Source organism: Microtus pennsylvanicus, chromosome 11, assembly GCF_037038515.1.
Source record: "Microtus pennsylvanicus isolate mMicPen1 chromosome 11, mMicPen1.hap1, whole genome shotgun sequence".
NCBI classification, from domain to species: domain Eukaryota; kingdom Metazoa; phylum Chordata; class Mammalia; order Rodentia; family Cricetidae; genus Microtus; species Microtus pennsylvanicus.
The window spans coordinates 337,091-360,416 of NC_134589.1; the positions used below are offsets into that span (position 1 = coordinate 337,091).

The window sequence follows — 23,326 nt, forward strand, 5'->3', positions numbered from 1 at the left end:
GGCCCTCAGCAAAAGGTGCGGCTGTCCCCCACATGTGGGGCCATAGGTAGAACTCCAGCCTGTGTTTCAACCCATGGCTTCCAATCTGTGACGGCTCATTTCCGGTCATTACAGGGGTAGGCCTGGGTTCTGGCCCCCCAGAAAGTGAGACACGTCTATCTGTCTGTGTCTCCTATGGAGTGGTGTCACACAGTAGCAGATAACAGTCACACCTGGAAACGGGTATATGATACTGTGGGAGAGAAAGGCCCCTCCTTAGCTGTTTCCACTGCTTACCAAGCATCTTCTAGCAGTCTGTAGCATTTCTCTTAACACAGTAAGGAAGATGGACCTGCCTGTGATTGTGTTACATACTTTGGATATTCTTTGTGTGCGTGGTATATTTGTGTATGCTAGGGGAGGTCAGAGGTTGACACTGGCTTCATCATCACTACTGAGACAGGTTCTTTCACTCAGCTCCCTGACTGAGCAAGGGAGGCAAACCAAGGGGTCCTCCTGTCCCCAATTCCCCACTGCTGGCATGCAGGTGTATACCACCACACCAGCCTTCACAGTGGTGCCAGAGACTGAACGCAGGTCCGCATGTGCGTGTGGCAAGCACTTTACTGAAGCCATCTCTTGTTCCAAAATTTTAACTTATAAGCTGATGGTATATTTTGCCGTTTCGAGTAACTTACATTATTTGACTTTCACCCTCATTCTGAGATGGATTACACGACCCACACCTATGACTAGGACTTCTGCTATCTGTGATACAGTGAGAAGTTATTTTAATAGAAAGGTTAACTAGGGGTCCCTAGTTAATCTGTTTGGTACATCTAATTGTCCCGGCCTCACATTAGGCAGCCCATTCTCTTGGTAAGGCCGAGATGATTCATTTCTGCTCCCTGGCCTCTCTCTACCAGTTCCTGCTTACATTCCAGGGTCTCACCACAGGAGGAGGCTATTTTTACATTTCTTATTTAAAGGAACTTTTTGTATTGTGGCCCGTGATACACAGAAGATGGCTCGACACAGGTTAGCGACCACTGGCCTGCAGGTCACATTCAGCCCTCCACCTCTTTTCCTAAGTATCTTTATTAGAAAAGAGGATGTGCGCTCGCAGGGCAGAGTTACAGCCTCCTTAAGAACAGTGCTGGACAAAGTGTCCAAAGTACCCTATGTACTATGTCCAGGCTTCAAAGACCTATGGGCAGTAGCAGGACACCATATAAGGCTCACAGCATGGCCCCAGCTGGCAGAACACCTTCTTGGCATCCATATAGCACTGTGTACACACAGTAGGACCGTCTGCTTGCCACTCATGTGGCCATCTGTGAACAAAACACCTTCTTGGCATCCATGTAGCACTGTGTACACACAGTAGGACCGTCCGCTTGCCACTCATGTGGCCATCTGTGAACAGATCCCAACTCTTTGTCCTTACGACTGATTCCTCTCAGCACCTATGTGGTACAGATTATTGGGTCTTGTCGGCATGTCAGGACCATGGCTTGTGGGAGTTACTAGCCATGCTGCCGTGAGCTCCATTCCTCTGGTTTGTCCTAGAAGTCTGGCTGTGACACCTCCAAAGGCCACCCATGTTGGATGGCCTGTTTCTACCCTTTTGGAGAACTATCTTGCTGTGGTGTGGGGGTGTCTCACTTAAAGCTGAGCACCACTCATCTGGTGGGAATTTAGATTCAGCCTGCCATGTTTAGAACTGGGATTTCTCCTCTATAACTCCGGTGTTAATCCTTGTTGGCTTGTGTCCTGCAGACACCCCTTCCCTTCATGTGTCCTCTCACTCTCCCAGAACATGTTAAACACAGGAGCATCCAGTGAGTAGTTCCGTGTTCAACAGCGTTAAGTCTCATGGGGGCAGACTCTGATCTACCCTGGCCCAAGCCCGATAACTTCTCTGAATATGGGGAAGGGAACGGAGGGGAAGTGAGAGGGAAAAGAGGAAGGGCGGCAAGTGTGGCCACTGTGGACATTTCTGCTTTTTCAGGAGGATCACTCAGGTGTTTCACTTTTACTTTTTGTTTTTTTGAAACAGGGTTTCACTTTGTAGCCCAGGCTGGCCTTCAACTCAGGTCTCAGAACTTGAGATCTGCCTGCCTCTGCCTCCCAAGTGCTGGGATTAAAAGTGTGCGCCACCACTGCCCAATTCACTCGAGTGTTCTGACCACCGGTAGCAATGATGGGACCAGTAGGGTCAGTGTCACAGCCCAGCTCAGAGGCCTGTTGTGCTGGCCCAAAGACAGATGCCTTAAGAGAAACAAAGCGGTCCCTCCCACATCCTACCAGATGCCACTAGTTGGGCTGTTCTTTAGCAAGATTATGGTCCTTGCTCCCTTTAGGGACTGGGGGTGGGGGTGACAGGTAAAAAGTCACGGGGTGGGCACTTGGTAGATCTTGCAGAGACGAGACAAAGTTCCCTGAGTAGCATGAAGGAAAGGTAAACCAGAGAGTGCCTTATCTGCCTTCTGGAGAGGGTCAAGGCCAGACGGTAAGGGCACCTCTCAGTACCTCACCCTACTAGTGGCCAACACAGCTGTATAACAGCAGTCCTAGCTGCAGCTCTGACTAGCCTTTGGTTTCCCTCTCCCCTAATCAGCAGAGGGAGGGTAAATGGGCCCAGTCCCTGCAGCAGTCAAGAGCAAGAGGAAGCCTGACTGAGCTGGATCTCCTCTCCCCACAGGACCTCACAGGGGGTGCGTTTGAAGACAACCTGAAGTCACTGAACTTGCAGGAAGGCCAGGACTTCGTTCATTTCAGCTGAGTTTGCCGCCACCCACTGCAGGTTCTGAGCCTTGTCTGCTCTACTCCCTTCCACAGACAACTGCCCGTCACTCTCTGCTTCCTCCAGCTCCTCCCCTCACGTTCTGTTCCTTAGTTTTCACCCTTTCATTTCTGCTACATAACTTGAGGTCTTAATCTTCTAAGCACCACTTTAGGCAAATTTCCTGTGTTTGGTAACTTGGACCAACTGTTTTTTTTTGTTTTTCGAGACAGGGTTTCTCTGTAGCTTTGGAGCCTATCCTGGCACTAGCTCTTGTAGACCAGGCTGGTGTCGAACTCACAGAGATCCGCCTGCCTCCCGAGTGCTGGGATTAAAGGCGTGCGCCACCACCGCCCAGCTCCCAACTGGTAATTTTTAAAATACTACTTTACCTTTTAAAAGCAGGAGTCTATATTATCAAAGTTCTGGCTTCTAGGTTCTAGAAATGTCTATTAAGCCAAACTTTTCTTCATTTTTCAAACCATCTGTACTAGCTACTTTTCTCATTAATGTGACCAAATACCAAACAAGCAGCAATTTCTGGAGGTATATATATATAAAAGGCTCATGGTTTGAGGGTACGGTCCATCAAGGTAGGGAAGGCATTGATGGTAGGCATTGTTCTTCACAGCTGGGACTCTTTACCCTCTCGTGTCTTTAGAGAGAGGACCAGGCTCTAAACCCCATCATCCAGCAACCCACGTCTTCACAACAGGCCCTAATTCCCACAGGTGCCACCACCTGGGAGTGAATGATTAAACTCAAGCCTGTCGGGCATTTCACATTAAATGATAAGATTTAGCCTCTCAATTTAAGTGCCCATCCCAGATGGTAGGCTGGCTTTGCTCTTCCTGATTTGCTTTGTTACTTACTGAGGTAGTGTCTCACTGTGTAGCCCAGGCTGGCCTTGAACTCTCCCTCCTATCTCCACCTCCTGAGCAGTGGGCTACAGACGTGTGCCCGGCTTAAACATTGTTAGTACATCCACATATGTGCAAGGTTTAAAGCTCTGACATCTTCCTGCTCAAGGAAACGTGGGCATCTCCCTCTCCAAGGCTGAGCCTTCCCAAGTTTTATCTGTGTCCCTCCAGGTTAGTCTTGTCTTTAAACGGGGACTTGAATGCACTCCTGTTGTGTTAACAATCTTCTTTCTTATTGATGTTTGTCACAGCCTGTCCTTTTTCTCGTCTTTCATGTTAAGACTCTCTCTGCTGCTGCTGTGATACCTTCCTCGGCAGCTCCTGGCGGGTCAGCAGGCTCATCTGGTGTCTGGGTTTCCTACACACCACCCTCACTCAGATCACAGGATTAAGACCCCTTTTCTACCTCACTTGTCCATTTGAAGAAATTTTACCTGTATGTTAAATCCCACATTTAGCTACCATGCATTTCTCCCTTGCTTGGTATCCTGACGGAAACTGCATGAGGTCATTTTCTGCTGCTTAAAGTTCACCCACAGAAATCACTGCTTTTCAGCTGGGGATCATGGAGACTCTGACTGCACTGAATTACTACAGCCCACTTTCTTGAATGGAAGTTACACTGTGGTAGTCTGAATGTGTTTGGCCCCCATAAGCTCATCGGGAGTGGCACGATTATGAGGTGTAGCCTTGTTAGAGGCTGGACAGGTGACGTAGCCCTTTAATCCAGACCTTGAGGCTGGTGGTCGTATCTTTAATCTGGGCCACACCTTCTTGAGGAAGTGTGTCTCTGTGGGGGTAGCCTTGAAGGTTTCATACACTCAGGACACTGCCCAGTGAGTCAGTCAACTTCCTGTTGCCTGCAAGAGGTAGGATACTCATCTATTTCTCCAGCGTCTGCCTGCTTCCTGCCATGAGGGACTGAATCTCTGAACTGTAAGCCCCTGCAATTATATGTTTTGAGATGCCATAGTCATGGTGTCTCCTCATAGCAATAGTTAACCCCACCGAAGACATACACCATACACATGATTTAGCCAAGCTGACAATTTTTCAGTATAATGCAGATCTTACTGTCTTCCTCAACTCCAATGTCCGCTGGTGAGCTGGTAACCACTGGACTACCATCTGCCTTCTTAACAGTAATTTTACCCACTCAGGGCACCTGGTGCCAGCTCAGATCCCACCCCCACCCCCAAGGACTGGTTGTCTAACCATGAACATTCCTAGTCTGGGAAGCAGGGATACAATATGGACTTACCAGCTGTCCTCCTGGGTAGCTTCTGACCTTGCAGAATTCTGTCTTGAGCTGGGGCCTCATCCATATAGGACCTTTGCTTTTGCTATTTTCTCAGAAGCTCTTCTGTTTCCTAATCTGTCTTTTAATTTTTTTTTCAGTATAAATATTGCATGTGAGTGTAGTTTCTGCTGAGGCCAAAGATACTGAACTCCCCCGAAAATGAACTTACAGGTGGTTTTATGGGTGCTAGGGATGAACTCAAGTTGTTTGCAAGATTGCTCTGCTTTCTTAACCACTGAGCAAATCTCTCCAGCTCCTATCCTAATCTCTGACCATTTCTACCTCTTAACTTTTTTGCAGGGAGAATTGTTACTATTTATGGGGAGGGATAGGGTTTCCTATATCCCAGCCCAGCTTAAAATGCTCCGTATGCCTCCTCAGAGATGATCCTTCCAAGTGCTGGGATCCTAAGCACCTACCACCACACCCCGTTTATATGGTGATGGATCATCAACCCAGAGTTTCTTCTGTTTTTGTTGGGACAGGTTTTTCTATGTCATCCTGGAACTCACTATGCAGACCAGACTAGCGTCAAACTCAGAGACCTGCCTGCCTCTGCTGGGATGAAAGGTGTGCACACCATTCCTGGATGTTTCTTCTTCACCCAACGCAGTGAAGACCCAACAAGAGCCAGAGTTCCTTCCATGAGGACAGATTTCCATCTGCCAGTGTTGAGAACACAGCTCGGTAGAGTTCCAGCTTTATTAGGTTTCTTGTGGCCTTTTATCTACTCTGCCCTGCTACCACCAAAATTTCATTTACTAGAAGCGGGGACATGGCCTTGGGCACACACAGCCTCTAGCTACTCTTTCTGCTCTTCAGCTCATAGACTACTCATGCTCTCTCTCTCTCTGAGGTTAAAGCTCAATGAGCAACATTCAGCAGGCTCCCAGGCCTCGGATATAGACAGATGAAAGAGGCAGGCATGAGGCTACCACAGCAGGACAGGTAATGTACGTCCTGGTGCAAAGGATCCAGGCCCGGGGACCAGAGCTGTCCCGTAGTCCCACAGGGACACTGGATTCTGAGGATCTTTTGCTCAGACATGACAGGACTGCTGGGGACGTGGCTGGCTCAGCATGAGGGAGGAGAAAGCTCCCGCCACTGCATGTACCCAGCACTTCACACTCCACCAGGGTGTGAGCATCTGCCATGCTACAGAAATCACTCAGTGCCTAAAACCCAGCAAAACACCAGGAGTGGAACCCACGGTGGATCTTCACCTAAGTCCCAGAGATGGAGGCCGGGCTGTATGGAGCATGATTTAATGGGAAGCACATGGTGTTAGGACAGCAGAAGTACAGGCAGACCAGGCCACCAGAGGACAGCATGCATGAAGTTACTGCTCTCTGTGGATGGCCTCCCAGTCCAGCTAGCAGCATGTGCCACCTTTCTCAGGTGTGTGGCACCAAGTTTCCATGATGGTAAAGCTTGTTGTAGAGCCTTGGGGCAGGGCATCCCAGCTAGGCAGGCAACGGTTCAGCTTCCAGGAGCAGGCTGTAAAGATACACAGCAACGTCAGGCTAGTCCCACCCTCTCTGATGTATGGCTAAAGGCTGCCATGTCCCAGGATCCTGGCAGGTTGGTGGACAGAGTAGGTTGCTAAATTGTTCTTTCCATTGATAGGGAACTTTGAAGTATGTGAATGAACGGAGTTGCTCTCCATATAGGAGACTGAGACTACACCCTGGCTCCCCAAGGGGGAGGCCCTGGGAGGACTCAGGCACACAAACCCAGCATAGCTCACACAAGAGAGGGAAAGAACAAAATCCTTTCCAGCATGCGAGGTAACAGGAGCTCAGGGTTTAAAGCCAGATCATCAAAGCAAAGAAAACAGGAAAAACAGTAGCTGACCGTCAAGACTGTGTCAGCTAAATACCAAGGCCTCAGGGTTAGGGCAAGCCCGGCTCAGAGGTCAAGGCCAGGGATGAGGCAGTAGGCAGGGAAAGAGTGCTGGCCCCAGGGTAATCAGGGACAGAAGAGCAGAACTGTGAACAAGTTAGCAGGATGGGAAATGAAATCCAGATAAAGAAACTGTAAACAGGAAGGCCAAATAGGAAACAGAGGCTATGAACATAAACTTGTCAGTAATTAGAGTAAACATGAAACACTAATTAATAAAGACCTGTAAATGACACAAAGGCATAATTTACTGTACAGGAGACAAGCTAACCAGATGTCACCACTAACAGAGGCAGAGGGGATGTCAAGTGTAGGAACACCTAGTTAATAACAGCTCCAGAGTGCATCCCCCAAAGTTCAGACATAATTAAAGGACAACCGAGACAAATGCAAACACTGCTTCGTCAGTACTAATTGGAGTAAGACGACAGAATCCCCACCATGGGGGCCTGCAGCAAGATAGGAAAGTCATCTCTGTCAGGCACACCTGAACTGTCTTCTAGGGAGGGATGTATCCCACAGGCCAGGAAAAGCCCAAGGGTGGAGATGGACTGGCTGGCTGGAATGTTCCTGTCCCTGACTCACCTAGGACTCCAGCATGAGGCTGGGCTTCTGAAGGCTCGGGTTCTATAAGGGCAGGGAGCCCATGTCCTACGCCACGGCTAACATCCGACAGCAGCTTCCACAACCAAGCACAGGCAGTCAAGAGGACTGAGGCCCCAGTGGGACAGAAGTCCAGGGAGACACGGAAGCCTGAGGGGACAGGTGTCCTCAGAGAAACAGAGTCCCCAATAGGAGGTACATCCAGGCAGGGATGATAAGAGAACCGACTGTGGGACCTGGTTTACTTTAGACAGGAGCTCAGAACAGCAGACAGCACAGGCCCCATGTAGCCTCAGAATACTCGTTACCTTTGTAGCCAGCTGGGGTCTGGGCACACCAAGGAGGTCACACAGGTGATTCCGCTGCCCTCTTACAACTGGAAGCTCTGCGTCCCTGGGGAGTAAAGCATTTGAGTCCCCGAAGCCAACATCGTTCAGTTTCTTCCCCCAGAGTAGACACCAGGGCCCATACCCTGTTCTAGGAACATACAGAAGAGATGCGACCTCAGGCTAAGAGGCTTCTGCATCTTCATTAGAACTCAGCTGCTGTTGATTTACAAAGCATGTTTTGTAAGGGTTAGTAAAAATAGTCCTCTGTAAACCAGGTGTCATATTCTTCAGAGTTCCTAACACCCATGTAGGGCAACTCACAACCACCTGTAACCCCGGCTCTAGGGGGATTTGGACATCTTTTTTTGGCCTCGGCAGGCAACTGCACTCACATATGCAAGCCCTGACACATGCATACACAAAGTTCTCCCTCCCTCTCTGCTGTCCTTTCTCAAGATGAATGTTTTAGGAAGTTGGAAGCAATGCCCAGTGTCTCCTCAGAAGGCACCATGCTAAGTTTCTACTGACAGCAAAGACCTTGAAATGCATTCTGGCCTTCCAGGCCCCCACAGCTCTCACCGAGGCAGGAAGGCCACATCCTAGCATGAGCTCCTATGGAGATCGCTGTTCTGGGGAGCATGCATGAATATACATCACAAACCCTCACTTGCTACTACACCAACAGACCTGCCAGCATTTGAGATCAGCAATACCTCTCTCCATCAGTCTGAGTGGACAGTGTCCGCAGTAGCAGTAACTTGGCCTACCTGGCTGTGCCTCCCAAATAGTATATCTGCTACAGGGGACAAGTCAGCTTGGTAGTACATACATATGTGACTATGAGCAGCTGTATGTATGTAATCATGTATGCAAACATGTATATGAATGTGTACAGTGCCTGGATCACAGGTCATATAAGGTAACTGCTTCCAGGCTGGAATGTCTGAGAATCACACCCACAGGCTGTACACCCCACCACCACCATCTCCTCTCCACTTCTTGACTTTGAAGACAAGTCTCTAAGGCCATTAAAACAGGAAAGACCACATGGCAGTAGGAAAATAAAAGTTGCTAACTGACACCCACTTGGCATCCTGATGACCCTGTATTCGAGTTACTGAAAAACACCAGCTTTCTGAGCCACTCTGCCCACCTTGCTTACAAGAGAAAAGCAGTCACACATCAAACATTTTCCTGAAGCTCCCAGGATGTGTCTGTCCTCAGCCCTATGTGAAGCTATTGAGGGTTAGAAATGTCTCCCCTCTTTCCATCAGAAGCTAGGGGGACAGGAGAGAAGTGGCAGCAGCTCAGGCAGGCCCTACTTACCAGGCTGTGTCACTGAGCACAGACATGACCTCATCAAGCACGCCTGCATCCACCAAGTCACTATAGGTGAGCACCATCTCGTACAGCTGGCTTGCTGTGGCCTTCCGAATCTGGGACAAGAACAGCAGGTCAACAAGAGGAAAACCCATCACCACTGGGAAATGAATCTGGCCACAGCCCAGACACTTCTGCCATCACAGACATCAGCAGCTTCTGTCAGAAGGGACTCCTGCATGGGAGTCTGTCCCTCTTGCTAGTGTCCTGTGACAAACCGCTTCAGATGGTCTTGTCTACCCCGTAATGTGCCTTTTTGAGGATGAGCGGTGGGCCATCCCACTCTACCTCAAACAAAACTACTGTCCTTTGAAGAAATTCCCTGACTACTTAGGGGAGAAATTTCCCTTTTGGGATACTTAGAGAGTTCTTGGTTAGGAGGGGAATCCTAACCCTAGGCTGTTGACACCCCACCCTCAGCAATGCTTCCTTATGCTCACCCTGCCCGGTACCAGTACCCACGTTCTTTTCATAGGAACGCCAGCCACTTGACTACCATGACCCAGGGCTGCCCACGCCTGGAAACCATCTCACCCTGTGTTTACTTCTAAACCTACTTCAAAGTTACACCAACACAAACTCGTCTAAAGGCCACTCATGAGCACAGACCTTTAGATGGCCTTGAGGTGGGGCGGACACACTCACCACAGGGAAAGGGTGGCCAAGCAGGATGAACAGCTGCAGGAGGACCTTCTGTCGCACATCACCATTGAACTGCACCATGCCACAGAGCCTGCAGAAAGCCCACAGGGGACATGGAGCCATGCCATACTCATGTTACCCGAGATCCAAGACACATCTGAGACCCAACAAGTACACAGCATAAACCTTGAGCCATGTGGTATATGGTCATGTATCCAAGTGTGCACTGTATACTAATGTGTTCCCATGTACTTGCCTATACATAATGAGATCTTTGTGTTAGCATGTGCCTGTGTGTATCTATCAGATTGCCTACACATGACCAGTGTTCTGTGCCAGTGTGTACTTGCCCAGATGCCTGAACTGGCATAGTTGTATTCACATTCCTTGGGCTTATGCAGTAAGGTGAGAGAGAGAGCTTTCCTGCAGGTTGACCCTCCAGACTGACCGCAGTCATCTGACTTTTCCCTTCCTCACTGAACACTCCAACAGTCCATATTTTAAACATCTTTGTGATCAAAATTGTATTTCCCACCAAGTCCCTCCATCTCCACCCAGGAGCACTTAAAACTCACACTGCAATGCTCGCCCGAAGCTTCTGGACATCTTTTGACTTCCTGATTTCTTCCTTACAAAGTGTGAGCAACTTCACACAGAAGGGGTGGCTTGAAGGGGAAAACAGTATTGTAAGTAGATCTTTACAGGAATACAGAGCAGTATGGTTCATGCTGTACTGGCATCCAGTGTGCTGTTGGTACCAAGTAACCTGAAGGTCGGCTTGCTCAACAGATGCTGTGCCATGTGGCATCAACCACTTTCTTTCATTCCCAGCACACACAGCAGAGAACAGCTATCCTATCTCACTACTGGTGAGATATGCCATCACCCACCTTACCCATGGTATTCAACACCTGGGTGGGCAGGCCCAGCACAGCTATGGTATGACCATATCCAAGTGACCCATCCAGCAGAAGACCCTACCAGCAGGTACTATTCATGGAAAGAAGCCATATGAGGGGTCCTAGTCATCCCCAATGACCTTGATACTGGGCTACCACACCAGGCTAGTCCATGATGGTTAATTCCCAGGTCAACCCTGGTATGAAGAGAATACTTCCATACCCTGGGACTTTGATCCAGATCTCAGTCCTTCCCTGACTAGCTCTCTAAAATACATCCTCAGTTGGTCTTCCTCTGGGACTCATGCAATTCTACTGCTCTTCTAGACTTAAAGGTCCCACACGCCACAGACTCTGTGGTCCCAATGGTCTCAATCCAGGTCTACACTGAACTTGGTCATCTCCAGCATTCCTGAAAGACTCCTGAGCTAATCCACCAGGCATGAACCTCCCGTGGTTGGTGTCTAATGAACGTCTCGGCTCTGTCTGAGTGGGGTGACATGGCTTCCTGGCCACACCTGGTATTCTGAAAGATTTCTGTTGTGGAAAGAGACACACCAGCCATAACGTTTTCCGGCTGCTATGGCTCCCTCACGCTCACATCTGTTGGCGTCATGCCCCTGGATCAGCACAGTCTGGCGCCCTCTCAGGCCTGACCTGATCAATAGTCAGTTACTACTCGCACCTGAACACATATTCTCAACATGACACCAGCCTGATGCCCATACAGCACAGATCTTCTCGTGGGGGGGCGGGGCAGAAAATAGAAAGCAAATAGCAATGAGCAAAGGAGACCAGTCTAGACCCAGTGGATTTGAATCCACCACCAGTTAGCTTAAAAGGAAAATCCAAAGCTCCAGGCAGTTTCTAAGGAACTTAGCTTTCATTCGGTGAAGACCACAGGCAAAAATGAGCACAAAAGTATCATCCACTCAGGAAGGCAGGGCACCTACGTGGTTCCAGGGCTTAGAGACATCATGCAGCTGGACTGTCTGCTCCTCTGGACAAGAGGCAGAGGAACCACAGACAGCAGGAAGCAGCATTCGTGCCCTATGTCCCATAGCCTCTGTCCCACTATGATGGGCACAGGCACACTCCTGGGCCCCAAAACACAGCCCACATCACACCTCAGGTCCCATCAGCTTCCAGACCTCTCTGCCTGCCTGCCCTAGTAAGTGGACTACCCTCACCTGTCCAAGTCTACCTTCCTACCTGGGTAACAGTGAAGCTAGCCTGAGCAACACAGCAAGGTACCAAAACAATAAATAACATTTTTTTTTTAAATTTGGGCAACTAGGTTTCACCAGGTAGGAAGCATTAAGCAAGCAGATACTTACTTCTCCTCAGCAGTAAAGATGTCGAAGCACCCATTGGACAGCAGCTGGTCCAGCATTTTCAGCAGTGATACAGACACCCTGAGAGGACAAGATAAGCAAACATGAGACCCACACAAGCACCCAAGAACTATGAGCCACCCATGCGAGGGACAGGCAAATGCCACTGACAAGTTAAAAAAACAAAACAAAAACACAAACCCTTAACACCATGATGGCTCTTCCTAGATGAGTCTAAAGTCAAGACAGCCTTGCCAAATTCTTAAGGACAGACACACCAGTATTATAATTCTTACAGAAAGCCAGGATGACTATGGGAAGTAAGAATAAAGCAGGAGCCAACGTGGCTCCTTTCAGGGCTTACCTAAAGCAAAGGTAAGAACAGAGTTGCTGATGTAAAGATGTACAGACAGCCAGGTAAAGTCCAGCATCACCTGTACACCTGATGGTTTTGACAAGGCACAAAGCCAGAACAGTGAGCAGTCCAGCAGGCTGTGCTGGACAGCTAGACAACTGGACAGTCATTTGCAAAATTAAACAAAGCACTCACAAAACTATCTCAAAACAAACCATAGGGCTAAAGATAGAAGCTTCTGGAAGAGAGGAGCTCTCTAGGACCTCCAGATTAGGCAAAGATTTCTCAGCAACAACACTAGCTCACTGAAGCACAAGGCAGGTGAGAGGTGGCTCCTTCAAACCACAGACCTAACAAGGACTTGCCTGGTCCAGTGAAGGCATCAAAACCAGGGAGGAGGAAAACCCAACTAAACAGCTGTGGTGTCAGGGAACGCACACCTCAGACTCTAGGAGGGCGACTGAGTGTCTAACAGAATAGCCACCCGAGAGGCTGACCACACTAATGCTGGTGAGACATGGAACAGACGGGACCAGCAGCTTCAGAGAAGTTAACAATTGACACTGCCCCGCAGTCCATCGTACAGTGTGTACCCAAGAAAAGGGGGTGTGCATCCACAGAGATCCATTCCTGCATGTCCACTGCAGCTGTCTGCAAGGCTTGGAACATGAAATGCCCAAACACATGAGTCAGCTCAACAAGAGGGATGGACGGACAGACAGACAGGGTGATGTCCACTGCAGCTGTTTGCAAGGCCTGGAACATGAAATGCCCAAACAAGTGAGTCAGCTCAACAAGAGGACGGACAGACAGACAGATGGGGTGATGACACTGCCTGCCTGTTTAAATGGAATGACACAAAAGGCCACCTCGACTTCGGTGATAGCAGATCAGTGGTTGCCAGAGTGGACAGCTGGGAGAGCTCTGGGGCAGGAGGAACAAGAAAGGTTTCGCACACCCACAGGAACCACCCCACATACTTCATGGGTTGCCTTTCCGGTTTCTTATATTCTCGATGAGGTTATTACAGACAAGAAAAGTCAGGGAATATTCCTACAGACTAGAACCTCATCCCACTTCACATGCTATCTGGCATCTGCACATGCACACAGAAAAGCTCATTTTCCTGCTCAGAGTGCCTTGAAGGAGAGGGATTGCAGGAGGTGAGTGCCAAGAACCGGTGAGGCCCAGAGATGAATGCTGGGTTCACTGAAGGTACTGAAGGGAGCCAGCAGGGCCTGACAGTGTGCTGGGCCCTGCTCCTCACCTACTAACTGTGACCATGTGTCCCAGGGAAACCTGGGTTCTGTGGAAATAGGATTGGGGCACAGGCACCATGACCTTCCAGCCTCAAGATACCCCTCACCTGTCATTCAAGAGGTTGTCCTCAAAGACCTTCAGGAGGGTCCCACTGAAGCTCTCCAGGAGTTGAGCATCCTTCTGAATCCTCTTCATGTACTCAAAGAGGCTCTGTGTAGAATACCTGACCTAAAACCCGAAACGTAGTACTGAGGCACAGCATGGCTAGCTTTTCCCTTGGTCCCCCAAGGCTACGTCAACAACAGTAAATGCCTAGGACTGAACAGAAACAACTGCAAACTACAAAGACATGAGGGCCTTCCAGGTGCTGGGCTGTTATGACTGAGCATGTGCAGTGCACACATCTAAGGACAGAACCCTCTGGAAGGAGTCCCCTGGATCCCCTTGTCCTGCACAGCCTGATGCCTCCTTACCGTAGACGCCGTCAAACCACCAACAGACACGGCCAGCCCCAGCAGGACATGGTATCTGTAGGTGGGCAGTTCCAAGAGCTGGGTGATGAGAGGGAAGGCCTGGGAAGGTGCATTCCAGTTCACAGAGGTCACGTCAGACCTGAAAGAAAGTGATTTCCTCAAGGCCATGCTTGGAGGGGCTGGGCTGCAAAGGGGATCCGTACCTGACAGTACCTGGGGAACAGGCTTTCCAGTTCTCTGCGGTGGGGAACATGGGGAATGGGAGGGCTGTCGAAGTGCAATAGAGTCAGGAACACCTGGGCGGCATGGGCACGGAACCGATCAATCTTCTCGCTTGCCTGCTGGGCAAGGCAACACATGATGCGCTCACAGCTGCAAACAGGACACGTGTCTTAGGGTTTTTATTGCTGTGATAAAACACCATGACCAAAAGCAATTTGGGTAGAAAAGGGTTTATTTCCACTTGTAATTCTCAGGTTATACTCCATCACTACAGGAAGTCAGGACAAGAACTCAAGGCTGGAGGCAGAACAAAGGCAGAAGTCATGGAGGAATGCTGCTTACTGGCTTGCATGCCTTGCTCAGCCTTTCTTATACAACTCAGGTCAACAACAACAACAACAAAAAGCCGGAAGGTGGTGGCACACACCTTTAATCCCAGCACTTGGGAGGCAGAGGCAGGCGGATCTCTGTGAGTTCGAGGCCAGCCTGGTCTACAAGAGCTAGTTCCAGGACAGGTTACAAAGCTACAGAGAAATCATGTCTCGACAAACAAAAACACAAACAACTCAGGTCTACTGTCCTAGGAGTGGTACTGCCTACACTGACCTGGGACCTACCATATAAATCATTAATAAAGAAAATGCCTATAGGCCAATCTTACGGATATATTTTCTCAATTGAGTCCCTTTCTAAATAATTCTAGCTTGTGCCAAGTCAACAACAACAAACAAAAAACCTAACCAACACAGGATGCTACGACTGCACCCTGCACCCCAACATCTCAAGAGCCACGTAACAGGCACATGTGCATGCTGATGAACTCTTGGGATGGAGGTGTGAAAACCAACAGTATTGCAGGTCAGTGACAGAAGAAAGGTGAGAAGCCAGGCTGGAAAGGAACAGTAGAACTCCGGGCCTCAGCAGTGTGGCAGAAGAGTTTGAGAATCACTGGGGCTGGATCAAATGATGGTGGCCCCTCCTGGCCGGAATCTCGGCTACAGAACCTGAGTTCAGAGATCACCACAGTCTCACTCTCTAAAGCTGGCTGCCAAACAGGCCAGATCAAAGGAGGTCCTGGTACAGGGGTGGGGGGGGGTGGGTATCCTGTCCTGGGGACATAGAACAGGAGGAGGCCCCTGGCCATGGCCCACAAACTGTGGAGGGGCAGACAGAGGTCAGAGAAGCTACTCTGAGAAGGGATAAAGACACAGGGCAGCCCCTGCTGTCCTCAGATACTCACATGTGGGCCTCAATCAGCTGCGGCTCTGTCCGTGCCAGCAGAAGTGTCAAGTCCACGAGGCTCGTCATGGCAGCTTCCCGGACCCTGTGAATAAGGAGATATAGGAAGGTCAATCCAGGACAGGGATTCAAGCCCTGGTACCATCAAACACATTCATCGGGTCCTGTGAGAACACAGTCTATAAGGAGCCCACGAGGGGGAAAAAGTCTTGAGACACCCAGTGACCACACACAAGCTTGGTTCCAGAAGGCCCAAACACAGGGAAAATTTCAGAGATTACAGAAATCCCACTTCAGTGTAAACCATCAGAGAAACCCAATGCCGGCAGCTGGCAGTCTTTACTTAAATCCCTTGACTGGAGAATGAGGGACGTGCTCTCTCTCATACTGTCAAGCAAGAGGGCTCATTTTTAGCATCTGAAGACAGACTGGACAAGTCTCAGCAGGGCCTAAGACATGTACACACATCATCGAAGCAGCTACTTCCCACAGCCTCCTCTCCTGTGAAGCTGGCCACTGTAGTCTCTCTGCACAAGGCTGGCGCTTCTTGTTCTCACCAGAGAGCAACCAACATTCATATCCATTCTAGACTTACTTTCTTGCTAAACAGAGCTGTCTGTCATTAATTCATATCGAAGAAAAAAAATTGATCTAATTCCAGAGCAAAAGTAGCCATTTAAAGTGGGATACAGGTGCATTCAGTGAGTCAGGAAAGGAAGAAATAAACCCTCAGGCTTAGGGTCATCTCTGCCTCAATCAAACCCTCTATGGGGCTTGTACCAGGTTCCCTCTGAGGCCCATGGGCCCTTCTGAGGGGAGCTCACAGACAGCAGTGCAGGCCAGGGTTTCAGGGGACTCCTCAAAGTCAGGTGAGGGTCACTGGACACAAAGTTAGCCTGAGGATGCAGTGGGCTACAGGGACATGGGTGCACATGGACAGTGGATGCCATGGGACGTAGGGAAGTAGATCTGCAGGGCATGCTGGGATGAAATGGAGTACATCTGTAAAGAATGCCAGGGAATGGGGGAGACCTGCAGAAAGTACCATGGGACACAGGGGTATGACTGTAAAGTATGCAGGGGACACGGGGAAGTCTGGAAAGTGCCTAGGTCTAGGTGCACAGTTAGAAAGCATACACAGACCTTTCATGGTGCCTGCCATCTCTGAAGCTGTGATGCACAGGGTGAGGCTCCAAACAATACAGCAGAAACCAGCAAAAGGACAAGCTGTGCTTGCCAAGCACATGAACAGGAGAAAGAACTGAGTCCTGAGCCTCAGAGGACCACTGGCAGAGCCCCAGGGCAAGGAAAAAAAAAATCACATCCCAGATAAGCTCCTGGGAGCAAGGGCAACTGCATGAAGCCATTGTCATGGAGCCCAGTCTATACGGCCAGGTCTGTCTAGACTTGGCCATCTCTCTCTGTGAAGCCCTTCCTTCCACTCTGTGACCTGAAATCATAGTGGACAGCAGTGTATTTGGCTGGCCATTATCACTACCTGCTAAAAGAAAACGATATAGCCCTGCAATTTAACCACAACATAGAAAATCCAGTTAAGAATTTCAAGTGAATAAAACCTAACAAATGCCAAAATAGCAGGAGCAACAAAAAGAGACTGACCAAGTGTACAGTCTTTACAATAACTGTATCTGAAAAATACAAAGAAAATAGAAGTAAATGAAAAAGACAGAATTTCAAAAACAATTAGAATCTCTGAGAAAGTTCAACACTGATCAATTAGAAAGGAAAAAACAAAGTGTCAAGGTGTATGTGTCACTATGTGCCTGTAGGGTTCCCTCCTACGGAAGTTTGAGTCGAGTCTCCCAATACCATGAAAGCTGGTCCTCAGGGAGGAGGCCTCTGAGCCCCATGTCTGAAACGCATGATGTCTTTAGCAATAGGGACTTACCTTCTACCTCTGGGAGACAACCAAGTAACAACTAGTAACAGCCTGCAATGTTTTAGGACTCCCTTGGACAATCCTAACCCAAAAGAGGGCTTCTCATGAGTTGTTAGGATTTTTATTAGATGGTCTTTGGCTCTCTAAGAGGAAGCACGGTCAGTCCAGATGGGAAAACTTTATTTAAAATACACACATGTGTTTATACACCAGCTTACATGTACTATAAGTGTTTTTGTATAATTCCATATGACTTCTTCAGACTCATTATTTTACCCTCCTCCTTCTGTGTGGGAAACTAACTGTTCTCTAAGTTGACCTAAGACCTGTTCAGTAAGAGGGAAATCACACCTTATACTAGAAGCCCAGTCAACCCTCTAGGACTTGTGAAGTCATGGCTCTTGCAGGAGAACCCACAACCGCCACCACGATACTAACCCAGCATAATCCCTAACTTCAGTCCAAGCATTTGCCCCTTTACCCACAGAGAAGTGTAGTCCCCCCCTCATCAGGGAAACTTCTCTTTGCAATGGTCAGAGACCTTCAGAGAAAGCCACAACCAATCAAAATGAAGAGCTGTGGAGCCCCAGCCCCAACTCACACATCCGCAATATAAGCAGCTAAGCTACAGGGATCACTGTAGAAGAGGAGGCAGAAAGACTGAGAATCAGAGGAAGACAAACCAGTAAAGTGTCACCAACATTACTGCCTAAAGCTGAGCTGAACAAAGACAACAGATATGGTAACGTGGTGTGGGAAGTCCTTCTGTATAGGTGTTGCTTTTATTGGTTAATGAAGAAGCTTCTTTTGGCCAATGGCTTAACAGAATATAGCCAGGCTGGAAGAGATATAGAGAGAGAGTAGGCAGAGTCAGGGGGAAGCCATGCAGCCACCACAGGAGCCAGATGCCTCCGCTGGAGCCTGCCAAAACTTTGCTGGTAGGTCACAACCTCGTGGTGATGCATAGATTAATGGAGATGGGTTAGCTGAGGACATATGAGCTAGCTAGCAATATGCTTAAACTGTTGGCCAAACAGTATTGCAAATATTATAGTTTCTGAGTGATTATTTCGGGTCTAAGCAGCCGGGAACAAATGAGCCATCTCTGACAACAAACACAGATTAAGGTGGGCAAAGCCTCAACTCTATATGAACTACTAAGGAATTTGGAGAGTGGGAGAAATACACACATACACACATACACACACACACACACACGGTGCATAACAACAACCAATGAAAAAAGGAAGCCATGAATTTGAAAGAGCAAAGAGTGGAGTATATGGGAGTTTGGAGAGAGGAAGGAAAGGGGAGAAATGATATAATAAAAGAAAAAAATTTAAAAAGAATGCCTGGTTCCATCAGTTGCTGGATGAAGGTTCTATGGTGATATTTAAGATATTCATCAGTCTGACTACAGGGCAAGTCAAGATCGGGCCCCCTCTCCTCTACTGCTTAGGGTCTTAGCTGGAGTCATCCTTGTGAATTCCTGGGAATTTCTCTAGAGCCAGGTTTCTTGCTAACCCTATAAAGGCTCCCTCAATCAAGATATCTCTTTCCTTGTTCTCGTCTCTGTCCTTCCTCCTTCTCGACTATCTCATTCCTGAAGTTCTCCTCACCCCTCCTCTTTTCCCCTTAAAATTCCCTTCTACCCCCATCCCCATGCTTCCAATTTTGTCAGGCAGTCTTGTCTGATGGGAACAGAGGCAGAGACCCGCATTGGAGCACTGGACTGAGCAACCAAAGTCCAGTTGAAGAGTGGGAGGAGTGAGAACACGAGCAAAGACATCAAGACCATGATGGGAACACCCACTGAAACAGTCTACCTGAGCTAATGGGAGCTTACCAACTCCAGCCAGACTGGGAAGGAACAAGCATAGGACCAAACTAGTCCCTCTGATTGTGGTTGACAGTTGCATGGCTGGAGCAGACTGAGGGGCCACTGGCAGTAGCACCAGGATTTATCCCTACTGCATGTACTGGCTTTTTGGGAACCTATTCTCTTTGGATGTATACCATGCTCAGCCTAGATAGAGTCAGTTATAAAAGCAGTAACAACTGCTGGGGAGAGGAAACTCTTCAGCTGGTGAGATGCATACAAGTAGAGCAGACATCTCCAGAGACTTCTGTGAGCTGTCTCCCCTGCTAGGGAGTGCCTTTGAGTCACCCGTGTGTAAGTAACTCCTACTTCAGGAGACCGACTGGCTCACCACGCTAGACTTGGGTGGGATTGTTCTTCGGTCTGCCTTCTGTGCCTTACACTGGGTAAATAGATGATTGTTCACACCTTCCATGGAAAAGACACACAGTGCTCACCATTCTTCTGTCTTGAACTTCAAGAAGGAATCCAGGTGAACTAGGTCTTTTGGGAGTCTAGGGGCCTCAGAGAAGAAGCCTAGGACCTGACAATATTTATCGTAGAACCAAGTCATCAGCTCCATGTGGGCTAGGTTCACAATGCCACCTTAGGCCCTGTCTGCTACCTAGCCTGTAGTACATTCTGGAGGGTCTGGACAACAAAACATGTCCAAGGCGCTCCAGCCCACATGACATGCCACAACCAAGACGACAGATCCTTCTCAAGGAGAAAGACAACCAGGCACAAGAAATCTCTGGCAAAACAAGATGGCCATTGTCAATGAGGAACCCTTGAGGTCAGACCAAAGGAGCCATTTCTCATGGACATCTTGCTAAGAGACACTACAGGGAAGCAGCCTTGTAGCTGAGAAGCCACACTCAGCTGTGCCAGGGGAGACCTTGGCATTGTGGGAAACAGCCAGGGGGTCCCTCAAAGTCTCCATTCTCCAGGCTCTGATGAGACTGATGTCAGCACAGGAAAACTTGTCTATGCAGACATCTATGTCTACATGGATATGTTCAGACAGCTCAGTCCATGACAGCTGACGCACCTGAAGGGAGCTGTCCTAGGAAAGAGGAAGATAAGCTTTCAATGAAGGAGCATACAGGAAATGCCAGCAAAGACCCAGTGCAAACACAAATTAATGATCAATGTAACATGAAATTAAAAATATTAAATGAGCTTAATAGTAGAGAAATAAAGGGAGAATCACTAGCAAAGCAGACTATATAGCATTTATACAGCCAAAGAAGAGCAGCAACAACAGAAAATTGTACAAAACGAAGAAACCTTCAGGATCTGTTTGGTATGTGACGGGTGCTCGAGTTTCTGGAACACGAGGACATGGGGGATCTCCAAAATGATCTGTAAAGTGGGGTAACCAGCTAGGAAATAGGATGTAAGAAGAAACAACTAGCTGGGCACCCAGAATGAAAGGAGGGGAAAATGAAGAGGCAAGAAGAACAAGTTAGAAAGTAATGTCTGAAACATCCTATGTAAGGGATAATATGTTCTCTCCATGTTCTGATCCCAATCAAGACAGCATCTTTTACGAGCTCCTTCTGAACTCTTTACCATCATTGTCTAAGGCCAGCAGGAGGTATGAGGAGGTATGAGGGGGTACGAGGGGGAGTGAGGGAGTGTGAGGGGGTGCGAGGGGGTGTGAGGCACCCGGTAGAGCTGCTGACTCAGACAGCAGCAGCCTTGTTCTTTCCCTCGCAAGGTGCTGCAACCTGGGCAGGAAACTTGCCCTACAGGAGGAGAAAGGGAAGATGACCGTGCAGACTAAAGAACTACGGATGTCTGAGCAGCAGAAGAGGGCTCGCCTGAGACATCAGTGCAGACAGTTGCTATGAGCGTTTCTAGCATGACTTAATGCCTATTGTTTCAATCCTGGGTACCTCAGGATGCCGTGCCCTCCCTTATCTCAGAAGAGAAGTCACAGTACAAACACTGTCCTTACCAGGCTCCCACATCCCCTCTGCTGTCTGTGGTATAATCGTTCATGCAGTCCAGCAACGCAGTGTAAACCTCGGAAATGTTCTCTCTGCACATGACTTCATCTGGAGGGCCCTCTGCTTTCACGCCAACCGTCTGGCAAACTCTGAAATTAAGACATGCATGTCTGTGAGCTCATCCTTCACATTACGATGGCCTGGGGTGTCTTGCTGCAGGGAACACCTGGCATGGCCCAGGAGCCCCAGGCAGACTTCAGGGCCCAGGGCACCCTTCCCACTGCAGATACGGAATGGTGCTCACTGTGAAGTCACCTTCACTGCCCCACAATCTACAAGGTAGCTGGCTCTTTCTCTCTTCCACCCCAATAAAAAGGATAATGCTGCTTTGAGAAGTCAGGACTGAATGGGCTTGCAGAACCACAGGGAGCCAGAGAAGACAGACAAGGCCCTTACACTGCATCTATAGACAGAAGCCACTAAGACACAGGGTTCAGGCATTGCTCCCTTTGTCAGCCTCAAGTTGAGGCACGATCCCCAACTCTTCATCCATTTTGTTTGTTTATTTAGCAGTATTGGGCATGGAACCCATGGCCTTGTACATGCTAAACAAGCACTCTAACCCTTAGCTATTCCCAAAGCCAGCACAATGCTTTGGTTTGTGTGTGTGTGTGTGTGTGTGGTTTAAGGCTTCAATGTCACCATGGCTGGCCTCAAACTGCTGTTCCTCAGCTTCTGAGGTGGTTTTCAAATGAAGATACAAATGTTCCCTGACAATGCTCTAGATGGGGAGAATTAGAAAGCAATAACAAAGCAGCTCTATACATTTCTGCTCTCTGCTAGCTAGCATGGCAGGTAATCCTTGTGGTGCCTGTTGGTGCCCACCTGCCAGGCCAGGGCTCACCTTGAGATTGCCTTCAAACCGTCTCTCCTGGCCTCAACAAAGCTCACATCCTTGGGAGAAGTACGGGTGACTGTTCTTAGACCTGTGAGAACCTGAGGGCAAAAAAGTCCCCCAAATCAGTAAATAAGTATCAGCTACAAAGTAAACATGTTTTTTAGAGACAGTCTCCATAAGCTTGCAAACCCTCCTGTCTCACTACCCTAAGTGCTGTGTGTACTACAAGACTTGGCTGTCAGCACACTTCTGTTTCAGACAGAGATGTGGCTCTGGAGCCACGGACACAGCAGCCATGGGTGGGGCTTGCCAGGAAGTTCACAGGAGCCACCTCCCACACAAGACAACAGGCAGATTCAGTTTCTGGAAGAACGTTTGAAAAGAGATCCCATAGCCTCCCATCTGCTGCACCCGAACTCCAGCAACTGCTATGAATCTGTCTCATCCCTACAAGAGATTCCTCTCTATTGTTCCCATCTTGGACAGGGGATAGCTGACATTCTAGATCTCAACAATAAATGAGCAATTATAGTTTTATGTTTTCTCCTACCCACTGCCCCCGACCAGCGAACATGTGCACATGTGTGTGTACACAACCATACACGCTACAGCCTGTATGTGGAAGTTAGAGGGCAACTTGGTGGAGCTGGTTCTCTCTACCTTTATGCAGGTCCTAGGGATCAAACTTGGGTCACCAGGCTTGCCAGAAAGTGATTTTATTCACTGAGCCACCTTGTAGGTCCAGGGCTATTACTTCGTAAACTGATAGTTCAGTTCTAAAATCTTTGTTTATCCACATTTCAAGTGGATAAACCCCAGGGTGAGTTCAGTTATTACAACAGCTATACTCGGCTTTGTACAGGGTTAAAGGGCCTACTTGTCACATCATCAGAACTGCCTGATCCCACAGGAGGAATGAGAACCAGTATACATAGAAGCAAACATGCAGTGTGTGTCTTACTGCATCCCAGCTTGTGTGGCAGGCAGCAGGGGCAGACAGAGCAAGAGCACCTGGGGGAGGAGGTGTTGGTAGGACCAAGCCTAGTGTTTCAACTCAGAGGGGAAAAGTGCATGGTCTCCAGAGTCAGGCTGG

At 48.7% G+C, this 23,326-nt stretch overlaps 2 protein-coding genes across 4 annotated transcripts in view; one reads left to right on the plus strand and one right to left on the minus strand.

Annotated features, from left to right (window-relative positions):
• Window positions 1-5,549, plus strand: part of Qtgal (queuosine-tRNA galactosyltransferase) — a 71,725-nt gene extending 66,176 nt beyond the window's left edge. For 2 of the 3 annotated variants that reach the window (XM_075989727.1, XM_075989728.1), the window contains 2 exons: window positions 2,684-2,785; window positions 5,470-5,549. In XM_075989727.1, coding sequence (XP_075845842.1) covers window positions 2,684-2,764 — 81 coding nt within the window. In that variant the 3' untranslated portion in view covers window positions 2,765-2,785; window positions 5,470-5,549. Of the gene's footprint in view, window positions 1-2,683; window positions 3,934-5,469 lie in introns of those variants that run through there. The other variant, XM_075989726.1, reaches the window with a different exon arrangement.
• Window positions 5,550-5,818: 269 nt separating this feature from the next.
• The window catches only part of Tbcd (tubulin folding cofactor D), a 162,197-nt gene continuing 144,689 nt past the window's right edge, over window positions 5,819-23,326 (minus strand). Inside the window, exons 28-39 of the mRNA XM_075989722.1 lie at window positions 22,240-22,331; window positions 21,344-21,484; window positions 15,624-15,707; window positions 14,375-14,533; window positions 14,162-14,300; window positions 13,795-13,916; window positions 12,077-12,154; window positions 10,416-10,505; window positions 9,844-9,931; window positions 9,145-9,254; window positions 7,798-7,882; window positions 5,819-6,481 (exon numbers count right to left, since the gene is read on the minus strand). Coding sequence (XP_075845837.1) covers window positions 6,464-6,481; window positions 7,798-7,882; window positions 9,145-9,254; window positions 9,844-9,931; window positions 10,416-10,505; window positions 12,077-12,154; window positions 13,795-13,916; window positions 14,162-14,300; window positions 14,375-14,533; window positions 15,624-15,707; window positions 21,344-21,484; window positions 22,240-22,331 — 1,206 coding nt within the window. The 3' untranslated portion in view covers window positions 5,819-6,463. The remainder of the gene's footprint in view (window positions 6,482-7,797; window positions 7,883-9,144; window positions 9,255-9,843; window positions 9,932-10,415; window positions 10,506-12,076; window positions 12,155-13,794; window positions 13,917-14,161; window positions 14,301-14,374; window positions 14,534-15,623; window positions 15,708-21,343; window positions 21,485-22,239; window positions 22,332-23,326) is intronic.